Source organism: Corvus hawaiiensis, chromosome 31 (genome assembly GCF_020740725.1).
Source record: "Corvus hawaiiensis isolate bCorHaw1 chromosome 31, bCorHaw1.pri.cur, whole genome shotgun sequence".
NCBI classification, from domain to species: Eukaryota; Metazoa; Chordata; class Aves; order Passeriformes; family Corvidae; genus Corvus; species Corvus hawaiiensis.
The window spans coordinates 1,085,005-1,111,916 of NC_063243.1; the positions used below are offsets into that span (position 1 = coordinate 1,085,005).

Here is a 26,912-nt window from a genome sequence, read left to right on the forward strand (position 1 = left end):
GTCCTCCAACACTTGGACAGACCCCACGGGAAATGCCCCGTGGCCTCTCCCTTTGTCCACGAATAAAGTTACTTTTACACGACTCCTCCGGCTCCTCTGGGGACACAAACCTCTGGCCACGGGAACTTTCCCGCACACTGCCGGCCACGGGGCAGCCACCTCTGTCCTACCCACAGCAGCCGGGACGAGCCAGCGCTGCTCCGGCACCGGCTCCTGCCGAGGCAGCAGCGGGAAGGAGACCGCGGGCAGCCGCTCCCGCAGCGCCCTCACGCCAGGGCGAACACGGCGCCCACACGGCACAACGAACCCGCCACAGCCCCCTGCCGCCCCCTCCGCCCGCAGCCAGCCCCGAGCCCCGCCAGAACCGAGCGCGGCTCCCACCTGCGCTGGGGCCGCCTCCGAGCTCCGCCGCCGCCTCACCGGGCTCCGGCCGCCGCCGCCGCTCCCGGGCCCGCACAGACGCTCCGCCAATGGCGCCTCTGCTGCGCCACGGCCGCCCTGCCGGCGGCTCCGGGCCCGGGCTGCTCCCCGCTCCGACCAATCAGCGCGCCAGAACCACGACTGACGGCAGCGCCGCCCAATCGGAGAGAGGGGCGGGCTCTGCACACGGCCCAGCCCCGCCCCGCGCTCCCAGCGCCCCCCGGGCTGCGTGAGGGGAAAGCCGCAGCTGAGGAGCAGCCCTGGAACGGGCCCGGCCCGAGCCGCCATTCAGCTGAGAAGAGAAACAAAGCTCTCCGCTGCTCCCGGCCCGACCTGCCCAGCCCTGCGTGTGGGCTGCCTCCGGCTCCTTGGGAAGCCCTGCAGCCTCGCTACTGCCGCCCCTAATTCGGAGCATCAGTGCATGGCTTTGATTTCCCCGAGAAAGGGAAAACCGCCCCAAACCCCTTTGGCTGAGTGCACGAGGGGAGAGATTTGTGGCAGAAAACTCCCAAAGTCGTTTATGCCCAGCTTGGGAAGAACAACCAAACCAAGCGGATGTCCCGAAAACGGGGGACCCCCACAAGCTCCTCCCAACCCCCGGGGCTGGGCTGGCCCTGCCTGGATGCCGGGAGACACCAAAACCGCTCTGTCCCTGCCCTCTGCTACTGCACAGGGACAGGAAATACAAGGAAAGGCCCAGGAGCTGAGAGAAGGACCGGGAGAGATCCCGCCCCGAGCACTGGCACGGGCACAACAGAGCCAGCCTGGGCACAGGGAGGGAATTTATTCCCAACCAAATCCCAGCAGCACAAGGAGAAGGCAAAGAAATCTCTCCAACACCTTCCCCCCACCCAGCGCGGATCACCCGGAACGGGGGTCACCAGGGCTCTGCCCAACGGGGGTCACTGGGGATCATCCAACGCTGATCCTGCTCTTTTGGAGGATGCATATTCCTGAGTACAGCCAGATTATGAGTCCTCTCTACCTGGTTACCCACAAGAAGAACGATTTCCTTTGGGGCCCTGAACAACGACAAGCTTTTGCCCAAATCAAGCAGGAAATCGCTCACGCCGTAGCCCTTGGCCCAGTCAGGACAAGACCAGAGTGAAGAATGTGCTCTACTCTGCCGCCGGGAGCAATGGGCTGTCCTGGAGCCTCTGGCAGAAGGTGCCTGATGAGACTCGAGGTCGACCACTGGGATTCTGGAGTTGAAGCTACAGAGGGTCTGAAGCCAACTACACCCCAACAGAGAAGGAAATCTTGGCCGCCTATGAAGGAATCCAAGGTGCCTCAGAGGTAATCAGCACTGAAGCACAACTCCTCCTGGCACCCCGACTACCGGTGCTGGGGTGGATGTTCAAGGGAAAGGTTCTCTCTACCCACCATGCCACCAATGCCACATGGAGCAAATGGATTGCTCTCATCACACAGCGCGGCTGTATCGGAAAACTGAATCACCCTGGGATTTTGGAAATAATCACAAATTGGCCTGAAGGTGAAAACTTTGGTCCCACTGATGAAGAGGAACAAGTGACACGTGCTGAAAAAGCTCCACCGTACAGCCAGCTGCCATCAGAAGACACACGCTGCGCTCTTTTCACCGACGGCTCTTGTTGAATCGTAGGGATGAAACGAAAGTGGACAACAGCTGTATGGAGTCCCACATGACGGGTTGCAGAAGCTACTGAAGGAGAAGGTGGATCAAGCCAACTCGCTGAACTCAAAGCTGTTCAACTAGCCCTGGACATAGCTGAAAGAGAGAAGTGGCCAAAGCTCTACCTCTGCACTGATTCATGGATGGTAGCCAATGCTCTGTGGGGATGGCTGGAAAAGTGGGAAAAAGCGAATTGGCAGCGTAGGGGAAAACCAATCTGGGCTGCTGAGGAGTGGAAAGACATCGCTGCCTGAGTAAGAAGCTGGTTGTGAAAGTCCCCCATGTAGATGCTCATGTCCCCAAGAGTAGGGCTAATGAGGAACATCGCAACAACAAGCAGGTAGATCAGGCTGCAAAGATAGAAGTGTTACAGATAGACTTAGATTGGAAACATATTTTTTCCCAGAGCTGGTGGGAGAGGGCCAGTTGTAACCAAAGGAGAAATGCAGGAAATGACTTGGTCGGCCTTGCCTGGAGGAAGGGTAATTTTCTCTAAGAATTACTAATCCTTTCCCTTGGCTTTTGACTTTCTTCACAAGGCCATTTGCATCCCAGCTTCAGCACGATGTGAGAAGCCCGGGCTCACAGAACTGCGTGAAAGATTCCTCCGCAGCAACACTCGGGTGGAAAGGGGAGCGGGGCGCCCGAGCACCCTCTGGGGAAGCCTCCCGCCAGGTGGAATTTGTGCCGTGCCGGGAGAGGAGGAGGGGGGAAGGATGGGCGCTGTGTGGCAGCAGCAGGAAGTCTGGGCCGCAGGACATTCCACCTGCGCCGCTGCCCCGCAATCGGCGGCCGTGTCCCCGGGGCTGCGGCCCTGGCACCGCGTCCGCTGAGCTGCCGACGCTGCGGGAGCTCCCCGGGCTGGGCTCAGGCTCCCGCTGGCACCGGGCAGCAGGCTGTGCTCTCGCTGTGCTCAGCAGCAGCGGAAAATGCCTCTGGACGTGCACGTCTCCTGCTGCTGGGAAGAAGCAAGGAAGCGAGTCGAGAAGTTCTGGTTTCTCTTTGTCCTGCTGGATTTTTTAATTTCATTCCACGCTCCAGAGGCAATTGCTGTGCTGGCCTCTGTCAGCTGGTTCTATTTCAAGAGCAGCAGCAACAGGACTGTGTTTGAGCGCTGGCAATGGGGCCTGTATGGCTTTCATTCTCCTCGCCTTCGTGCTCGGGGGCTGGTGGGCATTCCAGTGTGTGCTGATCCTTACGCCTGTGACAAAAAGACTGACTTCAGTGCCATGAAAGCACGGTGAGTATCCCTGACTGAAAGAGGCAATTGCAGTTTGGCTGAAGAACTTCAGGCGGCAGCCAGAAGGGCACAACAGCAGCCGTGATCTCCAACTCACAAGGCAAAGGCAACAGCAGCATCCCGATGGCGCATCACGGTGAGTGAAAGGGTGCGGAAACGCGATCATTTCTTCCTCTGAAGTTTGGTGCAGGGCAGCCCAGGCAGGCTCTGAGGAATCAGGGGTGTTTGTGGGTGACTGCTGTTCTGCTGGAGAGATTCAATTAGAAAAAGAAGGTGTTCTGCCATTGGAGTCTTGACATCAGTGCTTCGTCAGCAAGACCCGGCTGCTCCGTTCTGCGCTGGGTCCAGTGCAGGCAAAGGGCTGAGTGTGTGAAGTGAGTCCTGTTTTTCAGCCGTACAGCTCTGTCCTGTGCCACTCTCTGCTGACATGAAACAGGAGGGAGCAGGCTGACCTCGGCTGGGTGCCAGGTGCCCACTAAGTGGCTCTATCAGTCCCTTTCCCAATGGCCCAGGGCAGAGAATAAGATGGAGAACAACCAGCAGGGTGAGATAAGGCAGTTTTATTACAGAGAAAGAAAAGAGGAAAAGAAAAAAGAAAAGAAAAGAAAAGAAAAGAAAAGAAAAGAAAAGAAAAGAAAAGAAAAGAAAAGAAAAGAAAAGAAAAGAAAAGAAAAGAAAAGAAAAGAAAAGAAAAAAGAAAAGAGGAAAAGAGAGAAAGAAAGAAGATTCTGCATGTGCGCAGGCTAAGGAAAAAAGCCAAGCTCTATTTGCCATTAGCAGCGATGTTTGGACACTTCCCAGCAAGCTGGGCTTCAGCACACGGAATGGTCTCTCCGGGAGGGAAACGTTGAGGAATCACGAAAGCTCCCCCTGCCCTTCCTCCTCTCTCCCTTTGCTTTATACATCTGATCTGGAGTCATATGGTTGGAACATCCCCTTGGCTGATTTGGGTCCGCTGGCCTGGCTGTGCCCCTGCCAGGATCCTGCCCACTCCCATCCCCTCTGCTGGGGGAAGGAATGGCAGAGGGACAGCGCTGCTGGGCAGTAGCCAGAACACCGCTCTGTTCTCAGCACCCGTCCAGCTACCAATGCAAAGCACAGCCCTGGAAGGCCCGTGAACTTTCCCTCAGGCAGACGCAACACACGGGACTTGAGCTGCCAGCAGCCCAGGTCACCCTCTGCCAGCCCCGCTCCTTGCACCTTGTGTCCCCACAAGCAGACACCAAGTGTTTCTGCTGCTCCCCCTCCTGCACAAATCCACAGAGAGCTGGGATTTTTCCAAGTCTCCTGTCTCCATTGTGCCGTATTCCCAAAGAAGCAGCAGCCCCTGCCGATGAACACGGCGAGTTACGCGGATGCTTGTCAGCTCCACTGCCTGCCTGGAAATCTGGGAACTGCTTCTAAATGCTGCTCCCTGCAGCTCTTGGGCACCGACTGACACAGAGCTGGGAAACAAATCCCCTGGCTGCTGGCTGCCAAGGTGAGTTCCGCCAGAGTCAGAGCTCTGTGGGAAATCTCTATCCACGCCTCTCCTTTGAATAGATCCGCAGCCGGGGTGCGCAGGGACGTGTCCTGTATGGAAAGGAAGGAGTGTGCCAGCACCGTGACTGACACTTTCCCTCTCCGTGTGCGTTGCAGAGCCACGGGTACACAGACGTGATGGAAACCCTCGCACAGCCAGAGCCTTCTGTCCCTGCAGAACGGAGTGCGGCGGGTGGGGGCGGTTGGTGGGCAGCGAGTCCCGGACAGCGGGCGAGATCCGGCTCCACAGCTGCCAGGCCCCGCTAAGGCTTAATGCCGCCTCCTCGGCAACAGGAAAGGCCTTCAGCCTCGTCCCTGCCCAGAGGGGCAGCGCTGGCCTGGCTGCACAGCTCGTTTTCCCCACAGGTCACAGGAGATGAGATCACAACGCTTGCAAACACCGACTGCGAGCCACAGCTCTGGGTGCTCACCATGAACCTCAGCTCTGCGAGCGCTGTCTGCCCCAGGCTCCAGGGGATGCAGTGGGAGCCCGGCTGGGCTCTGCCCTGGGACCATCCTCCAGGGACAGCTGCACACAGGGAGCATTTGGTTGCCACAAAGAGCCAGGCCATGGCTGCAGGGAGCTGCTCCAGGTGCGGCCTGCACTGCTGTGTGCTGCGCTCTGGGGCTGCTGCTCCCCACAGAGGGGACTGCACTGGGGTGCCAGAGGAGACAGAGAAGCTCCATCTTAAGCCTGACTGGGCTGGGTGGCTGGGCTGGGAAGAGTGGCGAGAGTCAAGGGCATTCACAGAGCTCATCCTGCTCTGTGAATAACGAGGAAAAGGGAGTGGGAACCCAGCAGTGAGCAGAGCTGAGGCCTGGAGAGCAGCTCGGAATGACACCCAAATCTCACCAGACCTCTGAGACATTGCTGTTCTTCAGCCAGCAATGAACACAAAGAGTGAACCTGGGGCTCACTCTTCCTCGTGGCCAGGGGCATCAAGGAAGGCTACAGCGCAATGGGGACTGCGGTGAGCTGGGAACTCACTGGGGGAAAGAGGGAGCACTTGTGGAGCAAAAGGCAGGTGGGGGAGAGAACTGTTCAGAGAAGGGCTGAGCTTCAGCTTGAGCAAGCTGAAAAATGTCATGGGGGTCTTCCCAGACTGATTTCATTTCAGAAGTTACTGAACAAGTTTGTTATTGGGGGGGGTGTCATATTTTCCCCTGCAGGTGCACGCTCTGCAAACTTGAGCTGCACTGCCGAGCTGCTCAAGCACGTCTCTGCTGCAGGTCACGGCGTTTCTTCTTTGGCTTCTCGTGGCCCCGGGGCTGAGCCGCAGCAGAGCCCTGGCGGAGCCCAGAGCAGCCTCAGCATCCACAGAGCCGGGCTGCAAGGAGAGAAAGCGCCCGTCAGCTGAAGGCTCCCGTCCCACTTGTCCCAGCCGCCCACGGTGCCCAGGCCGTGCTGGCCGTGCTCAGAGCGCTGCCCAAAGCTGCCCAGCATTGCTGCCTCTGGCAGGAGAGCAGGAGGGCAGGACACGTGCCCAGCCTGCAGCCGGCCGTGGCACAGCCACCTCCTCAGCAGCTGCCCAGAGCGGGATGCTGCTGCGCTCGCTGCCGTCTCCCAAAAGCCCTTATCCCAGCCGTGCCAAGAGGACGGGCACCCACCTCACGCCTCCCGCCGCCAGAAGAAAAGCTGCTCCCAAACGCTGTCCTCAGCCTTCTCCAAGGCCACGTCCCACCCACGCCGCAGCTGCTCCCAAGCACTTCCCCATCTGGACCAGACAGCACCTAGAACGCTTCCTTTGGAAAAACAAACCATAAATCAATGAAAAGAGATTAAAGGGGAAACAAGGAAAAAGGTTAAAAATCTTCTCTCTTCTGGGGCCTTGAGGAAGGCCCAAGCCCGCCATGTGAGGGAAAACCCACCCACGGGCCAGGGCAGCCCACGCTTTCTCCCTTCCCCCTGCACTGCCCCCAAAAGTCATGCTGAGCCCAAAGCGAACAAGGGCAGTGGAGCAGCCCAAGCCCTTCCTTGCCTACAGAGCAAAGCAGCCCATGCACAGCTTCTGGTGTCCAACCTCTGCTCCCACCATGGGGCTTTGTTTGTGTTGGGCTGGCTGCCCCAGCCCCAGCCCCAGCGCGGGGCACGGTGGGTGCTGGGGGCTGTTGGCAGGGCCAGGAGCAGACTCCCAGTTCAAAACCAGCCCAGCCTATCCCCCCAGCCCTGCCAAAAAGCAGCTTGGCAGCCGACTGAAGAATTGGTTGCATCCGCCCCAGCAAAGCGGGGAACCTTTGCTTCCCGGCCAGGCTGTGCAATGCCCAAATCTGGGAGCATCCCCCTGCGTGTGGACTCATCTGCAAATTCGCCGTGGAGCCTGGCTTTGGAGAAGGTGCCACAATTGAAGTCCATCATCTTCAGCTTGCCAGGTAGAGGAAGAGCTTGTCATCCTTGATGTCACCCTCCATGTCTCCAGCAGCAGCAGCCGCACCTGGCATAGCTTCTCCAGGGGCTCCTTCTTCCCTGGGGCTGGAGCAGGCTGTCAGTGCTCTGCCCAGGGCCCCGGCTGTTGCTGAAGCAGGACAAGCAAAAGCAGCTGGCATGGGGGCCACCAGTGCTGGGAAGAGCAGCTCAGCTCCAGCAGCAGGGCTGCGCGTGCCCAGCTGAGGAGCCCTGCGCAGCGATTCAGGCAGGACAAAAACTCTGCCTTTCTTTGCTGCTTCTTGCCAAGGCACGTGTGCAGCTGGAACTTACCGGCTCCCTGGGTCAAAGCGTGCGTGTGGCTCTCTCCCTTCTCCTATGGCACGTGAATACCCTGCATCCAAGGATCACAGGACAGGTCTTCTAATGAGGGCCTTTCCGAGGAGAGCACGGATAAACACTGTTGGATGAGATCCTGGCACTCTGCAGAGAGAAAGCAGAAAGCGCCAGTCAGTTGCAGAAGGCTCCTGTCCGCTTTGCCCCACTCTTGCCATGGCCAGGCCGTGCTGCGTGTGCTCAGGGCTGTGCCTAAACTTTGCCATCAATTCTTTCTTTTGGAGGAGAGCAGGACATTGCCACCTCCTCAGCAGCTGCCAGTGTGGGATGCTCCTGAGCCCGCTGCTGTCTCCCAGCACTGCTATTCCCCCCGTGCTGCAGAGATGAGGATCCACCTGGAGAGAGCCGTCGTGGGAGCGAGAGCCGGCCCCAGGTGCTGTTCCAGCCCCTCCTGAAAGGATGCTCCCCGCAGACCATCTGGTGCAGCACGATGCCCAGGGACCAGACGGTCGCTGCCTCGCCGTAGTACCAGCCGAACTGGATCCATTCTGGGGGCCTGTAGGACGGTGTTCCTATGGAATAGAGATGGAGTTCTTCAGGGGGACGCTGCCTGCTCCCAGAGCCTCGCCCCAGCATCCCTGGGCATGCGGGGGCCGCAGCAGCGGCACGCGGCGTGACCCGCTGCCCTCTCGCCAGCACCTGGGACTTGTGTACAAACTGGGGGTTGGAAAAGAAGCCGCTGGTGCCGCAAGAGGGCAGCGGAAGCCCTGGCAAGGCCCGAGCATTCCATGCAAAGGAAAAACCCACTTGGTGCTGGGGAAAAACCACGCTTTCATCCTCCCTGCCTACACTGCATTCCATTCTTAAGGCAAGGCAAGCACGGGCAGCAGAGCAGTCCGAGCCCTGTCTCGCCTGCACACCAAACGGGCTGGAGCACAGGTTCTGGCCCCCCCTCTCTGCTACCCCCAGCCACGGGTGTTTCTGTGGCGCTGGCTGCCCCAGCCCCAGCGCCAGTCCTGGGCAGAGTGGCTGGCAAAGGCTGCCAGCAGGGCTGGAAGATGGCCCCTCAGCCAGCGCCGCTCAAAAGCAGCTCAGCTGAAGACTCCGGCTGCCATGACTGGCAGCAAAAGGGAGAATCCCCCCTGCCACAGCCGGCTTGGGCTGTGAGATGTTGGGCCGTGAGATGTTGGGCTGTGAGATGCCTCTACCAGGAGCCTCCCCATGCGTGGGCTCACCTGCAAAGCTGGTGTAGGCTGCGGCTTGCAGGTAGGTGCCACAGCCAAAGTCGATGAGTTTGGCCTGCCCGGTGGCCAGGTCAAGCAGGATGTTCTCCGGTTTGATGTCCCGGTGCAGGACCCCGCAGCTGGTGCAGTGCCGCACGGCCTCCAGCACCTGGCGGAACAGGTGCCGCGCCACCTCCTCGCACAGGAAGCGCCGTGCCCGAATGAAGTGAAGGAGGTCCTGAGACCGCTCCGGGCGCTCCAGCACCATCACCACGTTGTTGGGGAGCTCCAGCCACTCGTGGAGCTGGACGATGCCGGGGAAGCCAGCGGACACCTTGTGCAGCAGCACGATCTCCAGTGGTGCTCGGGTGCCGTCGGGCTGTGGGAGGAGCACGATGCCGTCAGCGGGGCCGATGCCGTGCCGGGGCTCGGCAAGCCCTCAGCCAGCCGGGGACGCTCTGCGCGCTCCGCTGGCCCCACGGCCGCTCTCCCTCGAGGCGTTCTGGCGGCTTCCACCCTGCCGGGCCTCGGCTCATCCCCGCCCGTCGCGCCCCGGCTTCTCCCGCTGCCCCTCGCTCACTCACCAGCCGGCCCCAATGGTGGATGCGGTTCCGTGGCACCCGTTTGATGGCCACCTGCAAGGCAAGGGGAGCAGCGGGCTGAGCTCGCCGCCCGCCGTGCCGAGCCCCGTGCTCCTTCTCCTCCTCCTTTGCCCCCCGCCTCCTGCGCCCGCCGCCGGCCCCGCCACTCACCGGGGCGCCGTCCGAGAGCCGCGTCGCCGCCAAGACGCTGCCGAAGCCGCCGCGCCCCAGCAGCGAACCCAGCCGGTAGCGCTCCTTCAGGCCCTGCTGCGCCTTCCGTGCCGGCGAGACGCGGCCGTCAGCGCTCGGCCCGGGGCCAGGAACGGCCCCCGAGCGCCGCTCAACCGCCCCGGGCCGGCCATCCCCACATGTTGGCTCTTTTGAAGCGGACACCGGCGGCTCGGGGCCGGCGGCCGCGCTCAAGAGCGGCGGAGCTCGGAGCGGGGAAGACGCTGCGGAGGCGGCGGGAGCGGCCGCGCCGCCTGTGTCCCCGGCGGGCCCCGGGAGGAGCCGAGGCCGGGGCCGGGGTCGAGGTCGCGGTGGGGGTCGGGGTCGGGCCAGCCGGAGCCAGGGGCTGGCGATGGTGCCCAGGAGCCAGGCACTGATGCCCGCCCAGCAGCGCCACAGGCGGGACGGCGAGAGCCGGGCGGAGGCGGGACCGCGGCGGGACGCCCGGGGGCGGGGAGGGGGCAGCCCCGCCCGGGGCCGGGGGCGGGCCGGGGGCATGGCCCGGCCGGGCGTGGGGAGAGGGAGGCCGCGGGAGGCGGGGTTGGGGAACGAAAGGGAGAGCGGGAGAGGGTGCGAGACACTGGGAGAGGGAGAGGAGGAGCAGGAGAAGGGACGCAGAGGGTTCGTGGACTCGCTGCTCTTCTGCTGCTCTTGTGCTGCTGCTGCCGCTGCTGCCGCTGCTGCCGCTGCTGCCGCTGAAGCGCTGGGAGCGTTTGTCCGCGTGTCCGTGTGTCCGGTGCCCGTGTGTCCGTTCCCCCCGCGCGCCCCACGGCCGAGCCCCGCGCGCCCCGGGGCAGCACGGGCCGCTCCGCTCCGGGGCCGAGGCGGAGTCCCGGAGCATCTCTTCCTCCCGCAGCCACACCAAACCCGCTCGGCCATTGGGAGCATTTTTGCACCCGTTTCCCTTTGAAGGGCTCCTCTCTACCCCCATTTCCAAGGAGTCTCCCTGGGGTTTTGGCACCTGCAGCGACAGGGCAGCGATTGGCCTTCAAACTTCAAGAAAGACATGGAGGGGCTGGAGCACGTCCAGAGATGGGAATGGAGCTGGGGAAGGGTCTGGAGGACTTCTGAGGGGCAGCTGAGGGATGTGAGGGGGCTGAGCCTGGAGGAAAGGAGGCTCAGGGGGGAGCTGGCTCTCTCCAAGTCCCTGACAGGAGGGGGCAGCCAGGAGGGCTGGGGCTCTGCTCCCAAGGGAAAGGACGAGAGGAAATGGCCTCGGGGGAACCTTTGGGGTGGATGGTGGGGAAATTCTCATCCTCCGTGTCTCGACAAAGGGGGAGGAGAGGAGGGGTGGGGCACGACCTGGGGACACGGGGGTGGTGACGCTGGGCTGGGGACACGGGAAAGGGCACGGGAAGCCAAAGCCCCGCTGAGCGCTGGCGCTGGGCTGGCACGGGGTGAGCCGGCAGCAGGGCCCCACAGCCCTGAGGGACTCGCCCTGACGCCCGGGGAGTATTGATCCTGGTCTCTAAAAAATGAGACTCAATAAAATATCATTAAAAGATGCCTCCTTCTCCTCCTCCCCCACCCCTTCTCCTGCTCCCCCCGGGCCCAGCGCCCACCCTTGGCCCCCCGTTTTCCCAGCGCGGTCGCATCCCGCGGGAGGAGCCGGGATGGAGCCGGGGCAGGTCGGGCTGGGGCAGGGCTGGGCTGTGGGCCCGGCCTGGGAGCCCCCCACGCGCCCCCTCCCCAAATTCCCCTGGCGGGGGGCGCTGGGGGCGAGGGGGGGGCGCAGGTGGGGTCCGGGTGGGGAGCGCTGGGCGCTGCGGGTCTGCCTGGCAACTGGTGAGTCACCAGCGCCGCGCGCTCTGATTGGCTGAAGGTTGTTCAGCGCCTTCTCTGATTATCTGATACTCGCGGGCAATTTTGGTTGGTCCTTGGGGGCTGTGGGGCGGCTTAGGGGGGGGTCTCTGCGCCTTTGGGGTTCGCTGGGTGCCGATTTGGGGTTGAGGTGCCTCCCAAGGGCCCCCCGGGGGGGGCGACACAGGAGTGACACACGGGGGTCCCCATTCCCGATCCATCCTGGGGCCGGTTCTGCCCCCTCCACTCTCGGCCCCCGCGCGGGATCCCCCAAAGTCCCTTCCCACTGTTCCCCAATAAACGGGACCGGGGCGAACTGGGAAGCCTTCCTGGGAACACTGGGAGCAGCCCGGCAGGGGCAGAGTGACAGCGGGGCTGGGGGGGACACACGACCCCCCAAAATCAGCGCGGGGACGGAGCGGGGGGTCCCGGCCGGGCCCGAGGCCACGGGGAGGGGCTGCGGCCGCCGGCGGCTCAGGAGCTCTGTGGGCAGAGCAAAGGGGGTGACACCGGGCTGGGGGGCCCCGGGGGAGCACAGAGCTCCGGGGGAGGGGGGACACGACCCCCGGGCCCCTCTCGTCACCTGCTTGCACAGGTAGAAGCCGAGCCCCAGCGCCAGGAAGATGAAGCCCAACACGAAGTCCCCGATCCCCGTCAGCATCTTGGGGGCGGGGGGGCAGCTTTGGGGGGTGGGGGGCAGAAGGATCTGGGAAACGGCGTTGGCTGCCGGGAAGGGACTGGAATGGACTGGGACAGAATGGGACAGGAGGATACACTGGGACCAGGATCAGGACTGGGCAGGACCAGATTTGGAGCACCAGGGATTATACTGGGATATATTGGGACCACACTGAGGGCTACTGGGAACATGCTGAGGGCCAATGGGTGCTGCTGGGTTATACTGGGAGTGATTTGCATCATACTGGGAATGACTGGGATTGTACTGGGAGTGACTGGAACCACAGTGGTGGTGAAAGGGCGCAATTGGAAAAATGCAGGGGGCAACTGGGATCATCCTGGGAGCGGCTGGCCCATACTGGGGTCATACTGGGATCATACTGGGAGTGACAGGGTCATGTTGGAGTGACTGGCATAGTTCTGGGAGTATCTGGGAGTGACTGGGATCATACTGGGGCTGACAGGAATCAAACCAGACTCCTACTGGGAAGTTAATGGGAATCATACTGGGGGTGACTGGACTCATACTGGGATCATGCTTAGAGCAACTGGGACCATGATGGGACAAAAGGCATCATAGAGGGACCGACGGGGAGTGGCTGGGTTCATACTGGAAGTGATGGGGGCCCTACCTTACTCTACCGGGAGGGACTGAGAGTGAAAGGAACCATACAGGGCACGACTGGAAACAACTGGGACCATGTTGGGGGCAACTGGGATCTTACTGGGAATGACTGGGAGCATAAAAGCTTGAGTGGAATTTTTATCCCGTGGCATTCCCGGGGAGCAGTGGCAGCTCCGCGCCCCCAGCCCGGGGGGTGGGAGCAGGGGAACCGCTGGCAGCACCTTCGGGCCACAGCCGAGGGCTGGGGGGCTCCTCCCCCACTTCATTTTCTCTGCCCAGTTCAAATCATCCCCTCCCATTCAAATCCCCTCCGTTCACATCTTCTCCCCACCATTAAAGTTTCCTTGCCCCAATTCAACTTTTCTCCCCAGTTAAGCCCTGAGGGCCCTCCCTGCCCCCGGCTCCTCCCGGCAGGACCCGGCCGGGACCTTCTGGAAACAGCAGCAGAAAGAGTTCAAAAATTCCTCATTACTTCCATCGATTTCCTTGGTTTCCGGGGCATTTTCCTGCGGCTGCTCCAGGCCGTGGCTGAGGGGTTCCCTCGGGCTCCAGCCCCTTTCCAGCCCCTTTTTCCAGCTCTTTTCTTCAGCTGACCCAAAGCTGCGGATTTTGGGGGGTGGGAAGAGTCGCTCTGCTCGGGGGTCCCCGCGGTGCCCCAGGGAGGCCCCGAGGCCGCAGCGCGGTTCCCTCGGGCCCCTTGGAGCGTTTGGAATCTCCAACTCTCAGCAATCGCTGTCCGTGGCATTCAATCTCCCCTGCAGGGTTTTCCCCCAGACCGGCTTTCTTTCCAGAGGGTTTTGTGGTTTCGCTTCGAGCCGGGGCCTGAGGGCACCGGAGCGGCCGCGGGTGCCGGGGCAGGAAGGGCTGAGGGACAGCAGCGCCCCACAAACCTCCGGGAGGGGGACAAGGGCTGGAGGGGGCAAAGAGAGAATAAACACGAGATTTTAGAAAAAGAAAAAAAAAATAGATGATATGTAAAATATAATAAAAGAGAACTCTGAAAAAAGAAAGTAACAGCAGAGCTTCTTCTCCTGGGACTTTGGGTTTCTTGTCCAAGCTCCGAGCTGGGTGTGAGCCAGAAACCAGTGGCTGGGAGAGACATTGCTGCTGAAGGGCTTCCTATGGCCAGAACTAAAGTGTCGAGTATCAAGGAAGAGCTTGAGGTTACAGAAGCGCCAGCGCTCCCGTTGGATTCCCTCGTTGGAAGCTGAAAGCGGAGCTCCGTCTGGGACTCTGCTTTGTAAGGATTGAGTGTAAAACTCCAGCGCAATCCCCGTTTCCCTCCCTCCTGTGGCCAGCGGCGCACGGAGAAGGGATGGGAGTTTCGGTGAGTTCGTGCTTCCCCCTGAGGGACAGGAATCCTTGCCGTGTCCAGCGGGGGTCCCTCCCCAGCCGTGCGGTCACTCCCCGGCCCGGCCCTGAGGCGCGGGGCAGTCGCGGGGCAGCCGCGCTCCGGCCCCGTCAGCGGCACCGCCGCTTCGTGCCGGGCAGGAGCGGCAGAAGGAGCCGGGCGGCGGCGGGGGCTGAATCCCGGCAGGAGGAGGAGGAGGAAGAAGAAGAGGAAGAAGGGGCCGGGTCGGCCTGCGGTGTCCGATGGCCGGGGAGCAGCGGGGAGGCCTCGGGGAGCGGCGGCGGGCGGGGCTCTGCTGGAGCCGCCCCGAGGGGTTTGTGCCGCCCCGGGTCCCTGAAGGAGCCGCTCCGCGGGACGGGCGAGCTGGGAACGAAAGGAAATACAGAGAAGAGAATAAAATACAATCAAAGAGCCGCAGCGAGAGGCGTCTCCCCCGCCCGCGTCTGAAGGAGCTGCACCGAGGGACGGGCGGAGGGTGAGTAGAATAAAATCCAGAGAACGGAGTAAAATAGAATAAAAAACTGCACGAGGATGTCCGCGGCGCCCGGTGTCACTGAAGAGCCGCACGGCGGGACGGGCGTTGTCGGGTGTGGCCAGAAGGGCAGCGCCGAGGAGGGAGAGAGATGTGAATAGAAAAACAAAAAAATAGAGAGAATGAAATAAAATACAAGAAAAAAGCCTCACCCGGGAATCTCCGCAGCCCCGCGTCACTGAAGGAGCCGCAGCGAGGGCCGGGCGGGGCGCGGCCCGGATCGAGCCCCTCCAGCTGCGCCTCGAGCGGCGACCCCGCGGGACCGCGCCGGGGCCGGGCGGCGGCGGCAGCCGGAGCCGGGAAAGCGGCTTGGAGCGGCGGAGACGAGCGGGGTGTTCCCGAGCAGCTCCGCTCAGCCCTCGGGCACCGGGGCGTTCCGGGGGTTGTTCCCGACCAGCTCCGCTCAGCCCTCGGGCACCGCGCTGGGGTCGCCGCGCACTTTTCACCCCCGGCCGCCCCCACGGGCCGGGCCCCGCGGCTCCCGCTGCCGCCGCCTCGGCCTTATGAACTCCCCTCCCCTCAGACCCTCCCGGGCACCGCCGGGCATTAGCGCAGCTCCCGGGGCCGTGTCCCGGCCACACTTGGGTATTAAATCCGACAGATTTGGGGAGCAGGCACAGCCCTAGAAACCAGGGCTTTGCCCTCGGGACCTTGGAGCTGCACGAGGGGGATAAAGGATCCCCTGCACTCACTTATGCCCCCAGAAGCAGCTCTGGCCCCCTAAGAATGGGGCTGTATTTGGGAGAGGGAGGATGGCTGGGATGGGGTCTGGAAGGAAACAGACACATGTTGGGATGAAGAGGTTTGGATGATCTGGTTCCTGAGGAGGTTTTGGGGCACCCTCCAATCCTGAGGGATGTGTTACTGGGAGGGGGGACACACCTGGCTCTTGCACTTGGAGTGCGGCCCACAGGGAAGGACATGGGGAGCCCATTTTAGGGTAGGTCCTGCTGCTTTCCACCAGTTTTGGGGGAGTTATAAACGGATTTGGGAGAATCCCCAGTCATTTTCAGAGGCGGAGGTGAGGCCTTTTTTGGGAGGATCCTGATGCTTTCCACCAGTTTGGGGGTTCTAAATGGCTTGTGGTGGAACCACTTTCGTGGGTTCTGACGCTGCCCACCCGTGCTCCGCACTGGTCCGGACTGGTGCTCCCAGTGCCGCGTGGGGCAGGGCCATGGGGACCCCTCCACGGCACAGCGCAGCTGCTTTGGGGCTGGCGGCACTTGCCCGGCGCTGGCCATGGGGCGTCTGCTGGCAGCTGGGGCTGTACTGGTGGTACTGGTGGTGCTGGGAGCTCCCGTGTCTGGGGGCAGTGGGACTCAGGTGAATGTGGGCATCTCAGGGGTGTGGTGGGGACGATGGGAAAATATTGAGAGAGGTGGGAAAAAGGGAGGAAGAGAGCAGAAAATGGGAGCTGGAATGCCCAGACCAGGAGTCCAGACCAGGGGTCTCTGGCCTGACTGCCCCCCAGGAAGCGGCTCCCACAACCCCTCACCCTGTCCCCAAAATCCCTTGGCATCCCCCACCCATCTCTGTATTCCCCCTCCAAAATCTCCAGGCTCCTGCGGTGAGAACAAAGGGGTCCAAGTCCCCATCCAGTGTGACCACAAGCACCAAACTTTTTTCTCCACACAACAATCTTCCCTCTTTTCCCCTTCCTAGCTTCCCCCACAGCAGCTGGGAGCAGCCAAGAGCCCAGCGCTGCCCCAGCCCAACCGGCCCCAGCTCCATCCCTGCTCCTCCCATGGGATGCGGTGGGTTTGGGGGGAGAGGGCCAAGGGTGGGCGCTGGGCCTGGGGGGAGGAGGAGCAGGGGTGGAGGAGGAGGGATGAAGGAGACGGGGGAGAACGGACAGGAGGAGGAGCAGAAGGAGGAAGTGCAGGAGGAGTGGGAGGAAGAGGAGGGGTAGAGGAGGAGGAGGAGCAGGAACAGGAGGAAGAGGAAGAGGAGGCAGCACGTGCGTCCAGCGCTCCCCGTATCTGCAGCCCCCCGCCCCGGGAGCATCGCCCCCCCGCATTCCGCAGGGGATCAGGGAGGGGAAGCTCACCCCAAATATCTTGTGTGGACCCTGGGAGGGTTTTTTGGGCGGTTTCCACTGGCAGCTCACAGCAGAGCCCCGGCTGTGGGTGGGGGGATGTGGGGTCTCCCCCCATGTGTGGGTTGGTCTCCCTGGGTCAGGCTCTGGTACCACGTGGCAATCGCCCGGTGCTGGTGCGGCGTGAGGGGGACACCAGTTTCAGGGACACTGGTTTTGGGGACACCGGTTTCAGGGACTGCCTGGGAGATCCAGGTTTGGGGGAAGCCCGAGAGCCACGGAGTGGGAAGAGCGGAGAGGGGCGATCCCGGAGCTGGGGGACCCCTGGCAGCCTGAAGGGAGGGGGAAGATGGAGAGCAGGGGAAACGGGGACCCCCTGGACACCGAAGTGGGGAGCCCGGAAAGGGGGGACCCCTGGGATTCCCCGGACCCCTGATAGCCCAGAGAAGGCAGGAACCCCGGATAGGGGGGAACCTCAAAATACACAGGACCCCAGAAGCCAGGAGAGGGAAAATGACCCAGAGCCCAAAGTGGCGAAAACAGAGAGGGAACTCTGGGGAGGGTATTTTTTGCTGAATCTCGGAGTTTTTGGTTTGAATCTGCATTATTTGGGCTGAACCTTGAGTTTTGGAGGGGAGGAGTGAACCTTGATGTTTCTGAGGTTAGTTGAGCTAAATGTTGGTGGTTTGGTTATTGTGGGGGGTAGAATCTTCATATTTTGGAAGGGCTTTTTCCTGGATATTGAGATTTTTGGTGTTTTGTGGCCTTGTCTTCGTGTTTGGGGGGTTTTTTTGCTGGATTTTAGTATCTTGGAGATTTTCATTGACACAAGATGCCCAGAGACTTCTGGAGATGGATTTGGGCAGAAGGAACCCCCAAGCCACTGCACTCACCCCTTGTTTCTCCCCCCAAACCAGGATTTGTCATTCCCAAGGTGTGGCCAGATGGAGGAGGAGGAAAAGCCCCAGAGATGCTGCACAAGGAGGGGCTGCAAACACAGCCCAGAGAGATCCAAGGAGGAAAGAGCCCCCCTGTGCCGGGAAAGATCCAGGCAGAGCTCGGAGCTGGGGGAGAAGCCTCAGGGCGGGGAGGAGCCTCACAAGTGCTTGGAATGTGGGAAGAGCTTCGGCTGGAGCTCTGCCCTGAGAAAGCACCAGTGCACCCACACTGGGGAGAGGCCCTATGAGTGTGGGGAGTGTGGGAAGAGGCTTCAGACCACCTTCAATCTCCTCGTACATCAGTGGATTCACACAAAAGAGAGGCCCTTCCGCTGCCCCGACTGCGGGAAGGGCTCCAAGCAAAATTGCACCCTCGTCACCCACCGGCACATCCACACCGGGGAGAGGCCCTACGAGTGTCCCCAGTGTGGGAAGAGCTTCTCCAGCAGCTCTGCCTTGACCCAACACCACCGGAGGCACCGCTAAGGGAAGCCCTGCGAGTGCCCCGAGTGCGGGAAGAGCTTCGTGCGCTGCTCCAGCTCCATCCCCCGTGGGAGGATCGGCGTTGGATGATCCCCAGTGACCCCCGTGGGGCAGAGCCCTGGTGACCCCCGTTCCGGGTGATCCGCGCTGGGTGGGGGGAAGGTGTTGGAGAGATTTCTTTGCCTTCTCCTTGTGCTGCTGGGATTTGGTTGGGAATAAATTCCTTCCCCGTGCCCAGGCTGAGTCTGTTGTGCCTGTGCTGGTGTTTTCTGAGGGATTTCTCCCAGTCTTATCCCATCCCAAGAACCCTTGGTTAAATTTTCTCTCCTCTGTGCGGCTGCAGGGGGCAGGGACAGAGTGGCTTTGGTGGGTACCTGGCATTGTTCCAGCATCACCCCAGGCCATGGACATCCCTGGGATCCCAGTGTGCTGGTGCATTCCCCTCTCCTCCTTTCCAGGCTGCACTGTGATCTAAGAAATGCTTGTTAGGCCTTGGCTTTGAAAACAGCACCTGGGCTCAGCTCTTTCCGAGCTTGTCAGAAATACTGTCTGCTCCCAGGAATTGCTGAGGAGCTCCTGCTTTCCTTATGACCAGCCCTGGAAAAGGTTCCTCTTGCCCGAATGGCATAGCATTCCTGCTCTCCCACTTTCAGAGAAAGTGCCGACCCAAACTGTGGCCGGGATGAAACATCATTATGACTGAAGCCCACTCTCTTGGGACCCTCTCAACAGCGGCCCAAAAGGAGACCCTTTGAGCTCTCCTGGGCCGCCGTGGGCTGTGACCAGCAATCTCCCTCTGAGGGGGCCTCTCAGAGCCAGCAAACCTTCAGGTTTGCTATACCTGGAGATCGCCAAACCACGATGTGTCCTGGGCCGATACCCTCACTCTTCGAGGCCTGATCCTGTGCCCAGCAGGAGAGGAAAAAGCTTCCGAAGTGAGGATTTCACTGACCTCTGAGGGGAATTTTTCACAGGAACCTTCCTTGCCTGATTGTTTCTGTCTGTGTGCGTGCCCCTGCGCATATGCTATAGCAAACCTGAGAGAAATACTGCTTTCTTAGGTGTTCAAGTGATTCAAGGTTCTGAAAAGTTAAAATTTTAGCTAAGAGTTAGAAGAAATTTGTATTAAGACACAAAGTAGAAAAACAAAAGATAAGTTAATGCTTAGTAGATGCCTAAGCTAGAGCTAAGTGATGTATTATTTGCCATTATATTAAGTTTTGTTTATAGAAGGAAACAAAATGAATGTCATCAAAAGAAATTGAAACTAATAGAACTAAGAATAGCACCTGGGTTTCGTAATAATTAATCAAAAGTAGGAGATCTTGGGCTGCACCAAGAGGTCACGAAGGCCTGCCAACAGCAAGGAGGTAAAAAGGTCACTGTGAGGAAGACATTCCTGACTTCCTCTTTCAGGACCACTGACCCAATTCAAGAGAGAAACTGCGCATGCGTGAAAGACCAATGATCTCATTTTAATACAAAGCGGAGGATGGGAGGTGCTGGGGTCTTACATATGCAGAAGATGTAAAACTTTGAGTAATAAATAGAGAACGAGAAACCTTGTACTTGGCTGGCATGTCTTTAGGAGGCTACTCCCATGCCCCGCCACTGGTGCCTGAATAAACATACCACTTTCTAACTTTAATTAGTTAGAGGGTCTTTGTCCATGGATATCGAGATTTAATGAATCACCAGGAACCCTCAACTCCCTTGAAGCCAGCATCCCCCGTATCCCCTGGAAGATCCCCCCACGTCCCCATCCATGACTTAGTTCAACATCTTTATTTTTACCCCGGGTTTGGGTGTTTTGAAAGGACAAAGAGAAATGAAAAGAAAATCAAGGCCACTGGGAGCCAGGAAGAGGCGGAGCCCCCCAGCCTGGTGTCTTCCCACACAGATCACCAGCACCACGGAGCTCTGGGGCTCTGCCCATCGGGGGTCACTGGGGATCATCCAACGCCGATCCTCCCACGGGGGATGGAGCTGGAGCAGCGCACGAAGCTCTTCCCGCACTCGGGGCACTCGCAGGGCTTCCCTTAGCGGTGCCTCCGTTGGTGTTTGGTCAAGGAAGAGCTCTGTGAGAAGCTCTTCCCACACTGGGGACACTCGTAGGGCCTCTCCCCAGTGTGGATGCGCTGGTGCCTGATGAGGATGGAGTTGTATTTGAAGCCCTTCCCACAGTTGGGGCAGCGGAAGGGCCTCTCATCCGTGTGAATGCGCTGATGTTCGAGGAGGTGGGAGCTCCTCTGAAACCTCTTCCCACACTCAGAACACTCGTAGGGCCTCTCCCCAGTGTGGGTGAGCTGGTGTACTCTCAGGGTGGAGCTCTGGCCGAAGCTCTTCCAACAATCCAAGCACTGATAGGGCCGTTCCCCAGTGTGGACCACCTGGTGCCGGATCAGGTTGAAGCTGCTGGTGAAGCCCTTCCCACATTCCCCACACTCGTAGGGCCTCTCCCCAGTGTGGATCCTCTGGTGCTCAATCAGGTTGGAGCTCCTGCTGAAGCTCTTCCCACACTTGGGACATGCATAGGGTCTCTCCCCAGTGTGGATCCTCTGGTGTTCCCTAAGCTTGTAACTCCACCTGAAGCCTTTCCCACATTCCAAGCACTTGTGGGGCTTCTCCCCACCCTGAGCCTTCTCCCCCAGCTCCGAGCTCCCCCTGGATCTCCGGCTGCCTTCACGGCACAGGGGGGCTCTTTCCTCCTCGGATCTCTCTGGGCTGCGTTTGCAGCCCCTCCTCGTGCGGCATCTCCGGGGCTTTTCCTCCTCCTCCTCCATCCGGCCACGCCTTGGGAATGACAAATCCTGGTTTGGGGGAAAAAACAAGGGATAAGTGCCGTGCGCTGGGGGCTCCTCCTGCCCGAATCTATCACCAGGCATCATGTGTCTGTAAAAACCTCCAAAACACCAAGATTCAGACAAAACCTGCTACAATATATAAACATTCAGCCCCCACAAACAAACCAAAGCACCAACATGGAGCCCAAGAAACCTCAGAAACACCAAGATTCACCCACGGGAAAATCGTGGATCCCCCTCCCTGATCACCTGCTGCATGGGGGGGGCAACGCTCCTGGGGCTGGGGGGAGGCTGCAGATACAGCGAGTGCTGGAACCTTGCGGTGCCTCCTCTTCTGCTCCTCCTCCTCCTCCTCCTGTGTCCCTACTCTTCCTCACACTCCTCTTCCTCACACTACTCCTTCTCCTGCTGAATCCCACCTGCTGCTCCCACGTCCATCCTTTCACCATTCTGGTCTCCAGCCCTGCTCCTCCAGCCTTTCTCCTCCTCCCCCCAGGCCCAGCACCCACCCCTGGCTCGCTCTGCCCCCCAGAGCTCTCGCATCCCACAGCACCAGCAGGGATGCAGCTGCGGCAGCTCGGGCTGCGGCAGCGCTGGGCTCTCGGCCGCTCCTGCCCGCACTCGGCCCCCGCCGCAGCCACTTCTGCCAGCACAGCACGGGCCGGCCCGGCCTTGGCGCTCCCCCCCTCCCACCTCCCCAAATTCCCCTCGCGGGGGGCGCCAAGGCCGGGCCACACGGGGGCTCCAGCTGGGGAGCGCCGGGCGCTGCGGCTCTGCCTGGCAACTGCTGACTCACCAGCGCCGCGCCTTCTGATTGGCTGAGCGCTGCCTGAGGGCCGCGCCTGCACCAAGGGGGGACACCCTGCTCCAGGGGGGATGGCCCGAAAACCGGGCACCCCCAGCCAAGGAACAACAGCAACGCCTCCCTACAAACACATGCTCTCAATCTGCTCGGACACAGCCACACCGACTTGGACACAAGCAAGTGACACCACAAACCATCAGCTCCACAAAATGGCACTGATTGACACACACTGCTGCTCAGCCAAGCTCCTGCTCAATTCCTCAACTTCCAGAACAACAACAAAGCCTCAACACAACCATGGACATCGTGTCCTATATAAAAGGGGACAATCTTGAGGCAGTTTGCACATTCTCCCAGAGCTAATTAAGGACATGGACACCCAGCAGGGGTAAAAAGGGAAGTCGAGAAGGGGTCTCAGCAACAGGGGACGGATGGTGTTGGTGTGCTGGGAAAGGATTGGTTGAAGGGAGTGTGCAGGAATATGGTTAAGGCAAACAGCAGCAGGAGGAATCTATGTGGTAAGAAAGGAAAAGGAAGATGGAAAAGAGGAGGAAGAGAAAAAAGTGAGGACTGGGATGTTTTTCAGCACCATCTTATCCTCAGAATTTGCCAGCTGATCCAGATCTTTTGTATCCCCGCGTTCCAGGACTGGGAAACAAAGAAGTTCAGGATTTCAGGGTGTTTCTCTGTGGGGGGGAGCAGCAGGACAGGGCAGCACGGGCTGGGGGCCTGTGGGGAGCTGCGGGGCCGGGCCGGGGCTGTGGGGCAGCCGGGGCTCAGCGCCGGGCACTGCCTGACCCCAACACCCCCTGGGCAGGGCCGGCACTGGCCCCCGGCCCCCAGGAGGCTGCGGGATGTGGAAGGATCAGGATTTTCTTTCATCGATCTTGTTTGGGTCACTGGAGAAACGAATGATTGTGCAGAAAGCTCAGCAGCTGTCAGAGGATGAGCACCCACAGGCACTGAGGGGGCTGCAGGAGAGGCACAAGAAGCCCCTGCAGCACTTGGCCAGAAAGGCTCAGCAGGGGAATGCAAGAAGGGATGAGCAAAAGGCCAAGGTGAAGGCAAAGGCCATGGCAGAGTTTCTACAGCCCCCCAGGGATGAACCGCAGGGCCCAAGGGGGCCCCAGCACCCAGGGGACGGCGGCGGCCACAAGCACCTGGCACAGGCATTGCCCTCCTCGGCACGGCAGAGCCCACCCAAACAGCCCCTGCCAAGGAATCAGGGCTCCAGCTGCAGGCCACAAGGACACTGCAAGCACAGACAGCAGCACCCTCAGCACCAGCAAGTCCACCCCTGATGGACATGGATTGTCAGGGCTCTCAGAGCTCCCAGCACACCAGGGACCCACCGCACCAGAGCCCTTGAGAACATTCAGGATGCCTCTGGATCGAGACGAGGCCGCTCCTGATGGACACAGGGGCCTCTCGATCCACTCCGAATCTGAGACCTAAGGGGGGAAATTGTCAAGAAGTTCCTTGATTATTCAGGCAATAAGTGGGAAAGATGAGCAGGGGTATTTTATTCAACCACTATCAGTAGATGTGGGAGATGGGTTTGAAACCCATCAATTTCTGTTTGTTCCTAATTGTGATTGTAATTTACTGGGAAGGGATTTGGTGGCTAAAGTGGGAATGCAAATTCATATTGTCAAAGGAGATACACAGGCTAATGCTGCTGTACCTTGGTGTCAAATGTCTGCCAAGGCCTCTGCTGAAGGGAACCCAGAAGTGTGGGCAGCCCCAGGGAAATAGGCAAAATTAGATATGGAGCCTCTCCAAATTCCTCTGAAGCATCCAGGACAAGTGGTGTCTAAAAGCAATACCCTGTTCCAAGGGAGGCAAGGAAGGGGTTACAGCCTCTTACTGAGGCCCTGCTAAAGGCAGCGCTTCTGGAGCCAGGCATCTCTCCCTACAACACTCCTCTCCTGCCAGCCAAGAAACCCCATCATGGACACCAGAAGGAAAGCACAATTTTCAAGGCTTCAAAAGCAGATTAACTGAGCCTCCTGCCCTGGCCCTCCCAGACAGGGAAAAACCATTTGAATTGCATGGGGATGTTAATCAGGGCCATGCCAAAGGAATTCCTGGGCTCAAATGTTTAACCCAGTGGCCAGAGAGTGACCTCATTGTCTGCAGAATTGTGCAGCCCCGGCGTTAATGGGAACTGAGGCCTGAAAACTGACAGCAGCAGAATCTCTGATTGTTCAAGCCTGGCATCAAGTTAAAGCTTTGTTAACCAAAGGAGCCTCTAAATGGATGAGCAGCGCTCGGTTCTTACAGAATGAAACTTGTTGGATGGAACAGGAGGATTCAGAGTTGAGCACAGGGCAAGGGTTGAACCCAGCCTCCTGTTTGAACGGCCCTGGACACGGGGCTGGCAAGAAACCCATGGCTGCAGCCAAGTGACAGAGCTCCAGACCCGGGCTAGCAGAGATTTACCAGACATTCCCTGGCCTGAGGGAGAAAAGGTGTTTAGGGATGGCTCTGCAAGGGCAGCAGAAGGGAAAAGAGTGGCAAGACACGCTGCTCTGAAGGAAAGGGAGTGAGACAAAGCGCAGCTCAGCGCCCGCATGCTCAGCTCAAAGGGCCGAGCTGGGGGTGCTTGGAAGAGCCTGGCACTGAAATGCCCTGAGCAGGAAGGCTTCAATATCTTCTGCTAACAGCATGGCAGCTCACAGCGGGGCAGAAGCATTTCCGACTGCTTCAGCAATCCCTGCATCAGTTCTTAAGGCATGTTTGGCACAAACAATTCCAAGATATGGGATTGTGGAAGCAACAGACACAGACAGGGGAACTCATTTTACAGGAAAGATCCTTCAGGCCGTTCTGGCTGCTTTAGGAACACAGTGGCACCTCCAATCGCCCCGGCACCCCCAGAGTTCAGGTCGGGTGGAAAGAATGAATGGGGAAATAAAGAAACACCTTCTGAAGCTGCTGAGAGAAACCAAGATGCCACGGCTACGGCTGCTGCCATTGGCTTTGGCAAGAAGAAGAGCCAGACCCAGGGCAGATATTCAATTATCTCCCCTGGAATCCATGTCTGCAATTCCTTACCCTGGTGTGATAAATGAGTGAATGATAAATGTTGTCTTTCACATATATGATTCAAACATTTAGAAGTGATGATGGATTGTGTAGAAATAGTGTTAAGGTAAAATGTAGTTAAGTAGAAACGAGATTAAGGTAAATTGTAACTTCAAAATAGTTGTAATATGTTAAGAAATGTATTAATAAACACAGGGTAATAAATGTCTTTTGAGCTGAGAAACTACAGAGCCAGGAACCAAGACATCTTAGAGAAACAAAGAAGATAAACCGCATGCCTCCCAGGAAGATTGTTACCTCATCAGAACTCACACCGCCCAAGGGAACTGGCAGCTGCCAGTGAGGCTGGAGACTGCGGAGGCACCGGAGAGAGGGGGCCTGTCTGCAGTTCTGAAGCGATCCAGAGGACTGAGGCGGTGTCCTGCTGGGGGAAGGGGCAGAAACGGGAGAGGGGGAAAGGGGAGTGAAGTGTAAATTCCTTTCTGGGTTAATGAATATGTAACAGTTCAGGAGAGTACTTCAGTCCACAGTAAAATGAATGGAGGGCGCCTCTGGCAATATTGCCAAGCGCCCCAGGCTGTGATTTGCCTTTGTTCTACTAATAAATGTTCAATATTACATTGCTAAAAATTTAGCTTTTGTATTCCTTTTCTTCAGCCTTAATCCTCATACACTAAAAAGGTTGTTGGAGAGTTTTTGTTCTTCCCACAGTTTTGATAAGATTACAACATTAGAAGGCTTTTTCTTAATAATCCTACTTTGATATTGTCAGTTTGGTCTGGGCCAGGGTGTGAGAGTCAATTTTTAGTCTTAGGACAAAAAGAAGCAAAAATCTTTATTGCTTTGGGGTGTTTTTTGTGTATGTGTGCGTGGCTGTTAGTGATGGCAGAATTTTGGAATGGGTTTTTCAATGTTCACCTGTAGGCTACATTTTGCAAAACTGGAAGAGCTTTAAAGGAGACCCTTTAACTCTTAAACAGTTAAAAAAAACATTAAAAAAAAAAAAGAAAGCTGCTTGTTGGGGGCCACTTGTGAGTCACCTGATGGCTGCCCTGGAGGAGAAGCTTCCTTCCAGGCAGCCAGCAGAGGAGCTTTAGAAATGCAAATTAACTCTGCTGCGGGAAGTGTGCACAATGTCCCAGGCTCTCCTTGCCTGCCACAGGAATTGGGCTGATTCCCTCTGCCCCTCACCCCAAGCTCTGCCTCCCTGCACTGACGGAATTTGCATCGCTAAAGGCAGAGCCCACACTGAGCATCTCTGACTCTGCAACAGAAATCCCTGAAGCTGCAAAGGAAAACAGCAAACGGAGAATGTTGGGAGAACTTCACTCACAAAAGCGGGGGGGAATCATCCCTCTCCCCACTCCAACATCTGCTGGCACTCTCTGCGTTATACAGGGTGGGTTTGACCACTGGGCTGCTTTTGCTGACACAAGTTCAGCGAAATCACTTGGGAATCCAAGGATGTGATGATTTAATCAGAGAAAAGCGGTCAATTGATGCATCCCTGGCATTTTTGGGAGCGCCCAAAAATGGGGAAAAGATGAACGGCCACCAGAACAAATCCTACAACACCATGGAGCAGCCCCTGGGAACCCAAACAAATTCATACCAGGTGCCAGAGAACCCACTGATCATTTCAATGCATCATTAGATTACAAGCTGTCCTCCAAATCATAACCAAGCACACAGCTCCAGCTCCTGACCTTCTCACCCACCAATCCACTCCCATGAGCAACGCCACATTTCACCCTGGGATGGCATCAGATTCTCTTCCAGCAGAAGGACCAGGAAGTTGTGGAAAATTAAATGACTCAAAGTGCTCTTGGCAAAGAGATGGCAAAGGAAAAGTGGTGAAACAGAGAACAAACAAAATAAGAAAGCAGCTCATGTACCACTCCAAATATGGAAAGGATGGGAATAGGACACGTTTTCGTGGTTCCCTGGCAGACCATGGGTTAAACCAATGCTGTTTCTCCTCTTAGGTGCTGCAGCAACTCTCATCTTTTTACCATGCACCACACCTTGCTCAGTGCAGCTCATTCAGCAGGGGATCAAGGGCATGCAGGTGGCAGCCAGGCCTCCTGACCCAGAAACGGCTGCAAAAAGACACAGAATGAGGTCACTGAGAATAATCCCAAAACCAAAGAAGGCTCAGGAAGTACAGATTAAGGCATTTTTAAAGTTTGCAAAGAGAAGTACTCAGAAGAGAAGAAGAGGAGGATTAAAAGGAAAAAAATGAACATGT

At 58.7% G+C, this 26,912-nt stretch overlaps 1 protein-coding gene and 1 pseudogene across 1 annotated transcript; both read right to left on the reverse strand.

Moving 5' to 3' along the window:
• Nucleotides 1-7,326: 7,326 nt before the first annotated feature.
• On the reverse strand, nt 7,327-15,792 carry LOC125318712 (serine/threonine-protein kinase pim-1-like). The gene is made up of 9 exons (XM_048289651.1): nt 15,672-15,792; nt 11,949-12,112; nt 10,366-10,526; nt 9,509-9,938; nt 9,341-9,391; nt 8,769-9,135; nt 7,929-8,105; nt 7,531-7,680; nt 7,327-7,348 (listed from the first exon to the last, which is right to left on the reverse strand). Exons 1-8 carry the CDS (start codon nt 15,790-15,792, stop codon nt 7,574-7,576), a joined length of 1,578 nt encoding a protein of 525 aa, XP_048145608.1. The 3' UTR covers nt 7,327-7,348; nt 7,531-7,573.
• A 3,985-nt stretch (nt 15,793-19,777) lies between these two features.
• On the reverse strand, nt 19,778-20,990 carry LOC125318714 (annotated as a pseudogene).
• Nucleotides 20,991-26,912: the final 5,922 nt, after the last annotated feature.

Coding starts and splice junctions, on each gene's coding strand:
- LOC125318712 (XM_048289651.1), bottom strand. CDS start 15,792: ATGGCCAGCGCCGGGCAAGTGCCGCCAGCCCCAAAGCAGCTGCGCTGT. Junction 9,939..10,365: donor GCCCCGGAGCGGAGCGGCCC/GTGCTGCCCCGG, acceptor GGCGGGCATCAG/TGCCTGGCTCCTGGGCACCA. Junction 7,681..7,928: donor CCCACGACGGCTCTCTCCAG/GTGGATCCTCAT, acceptor TTCTCTCTGCAG/AGTGCCAGGATCTCATCCAA.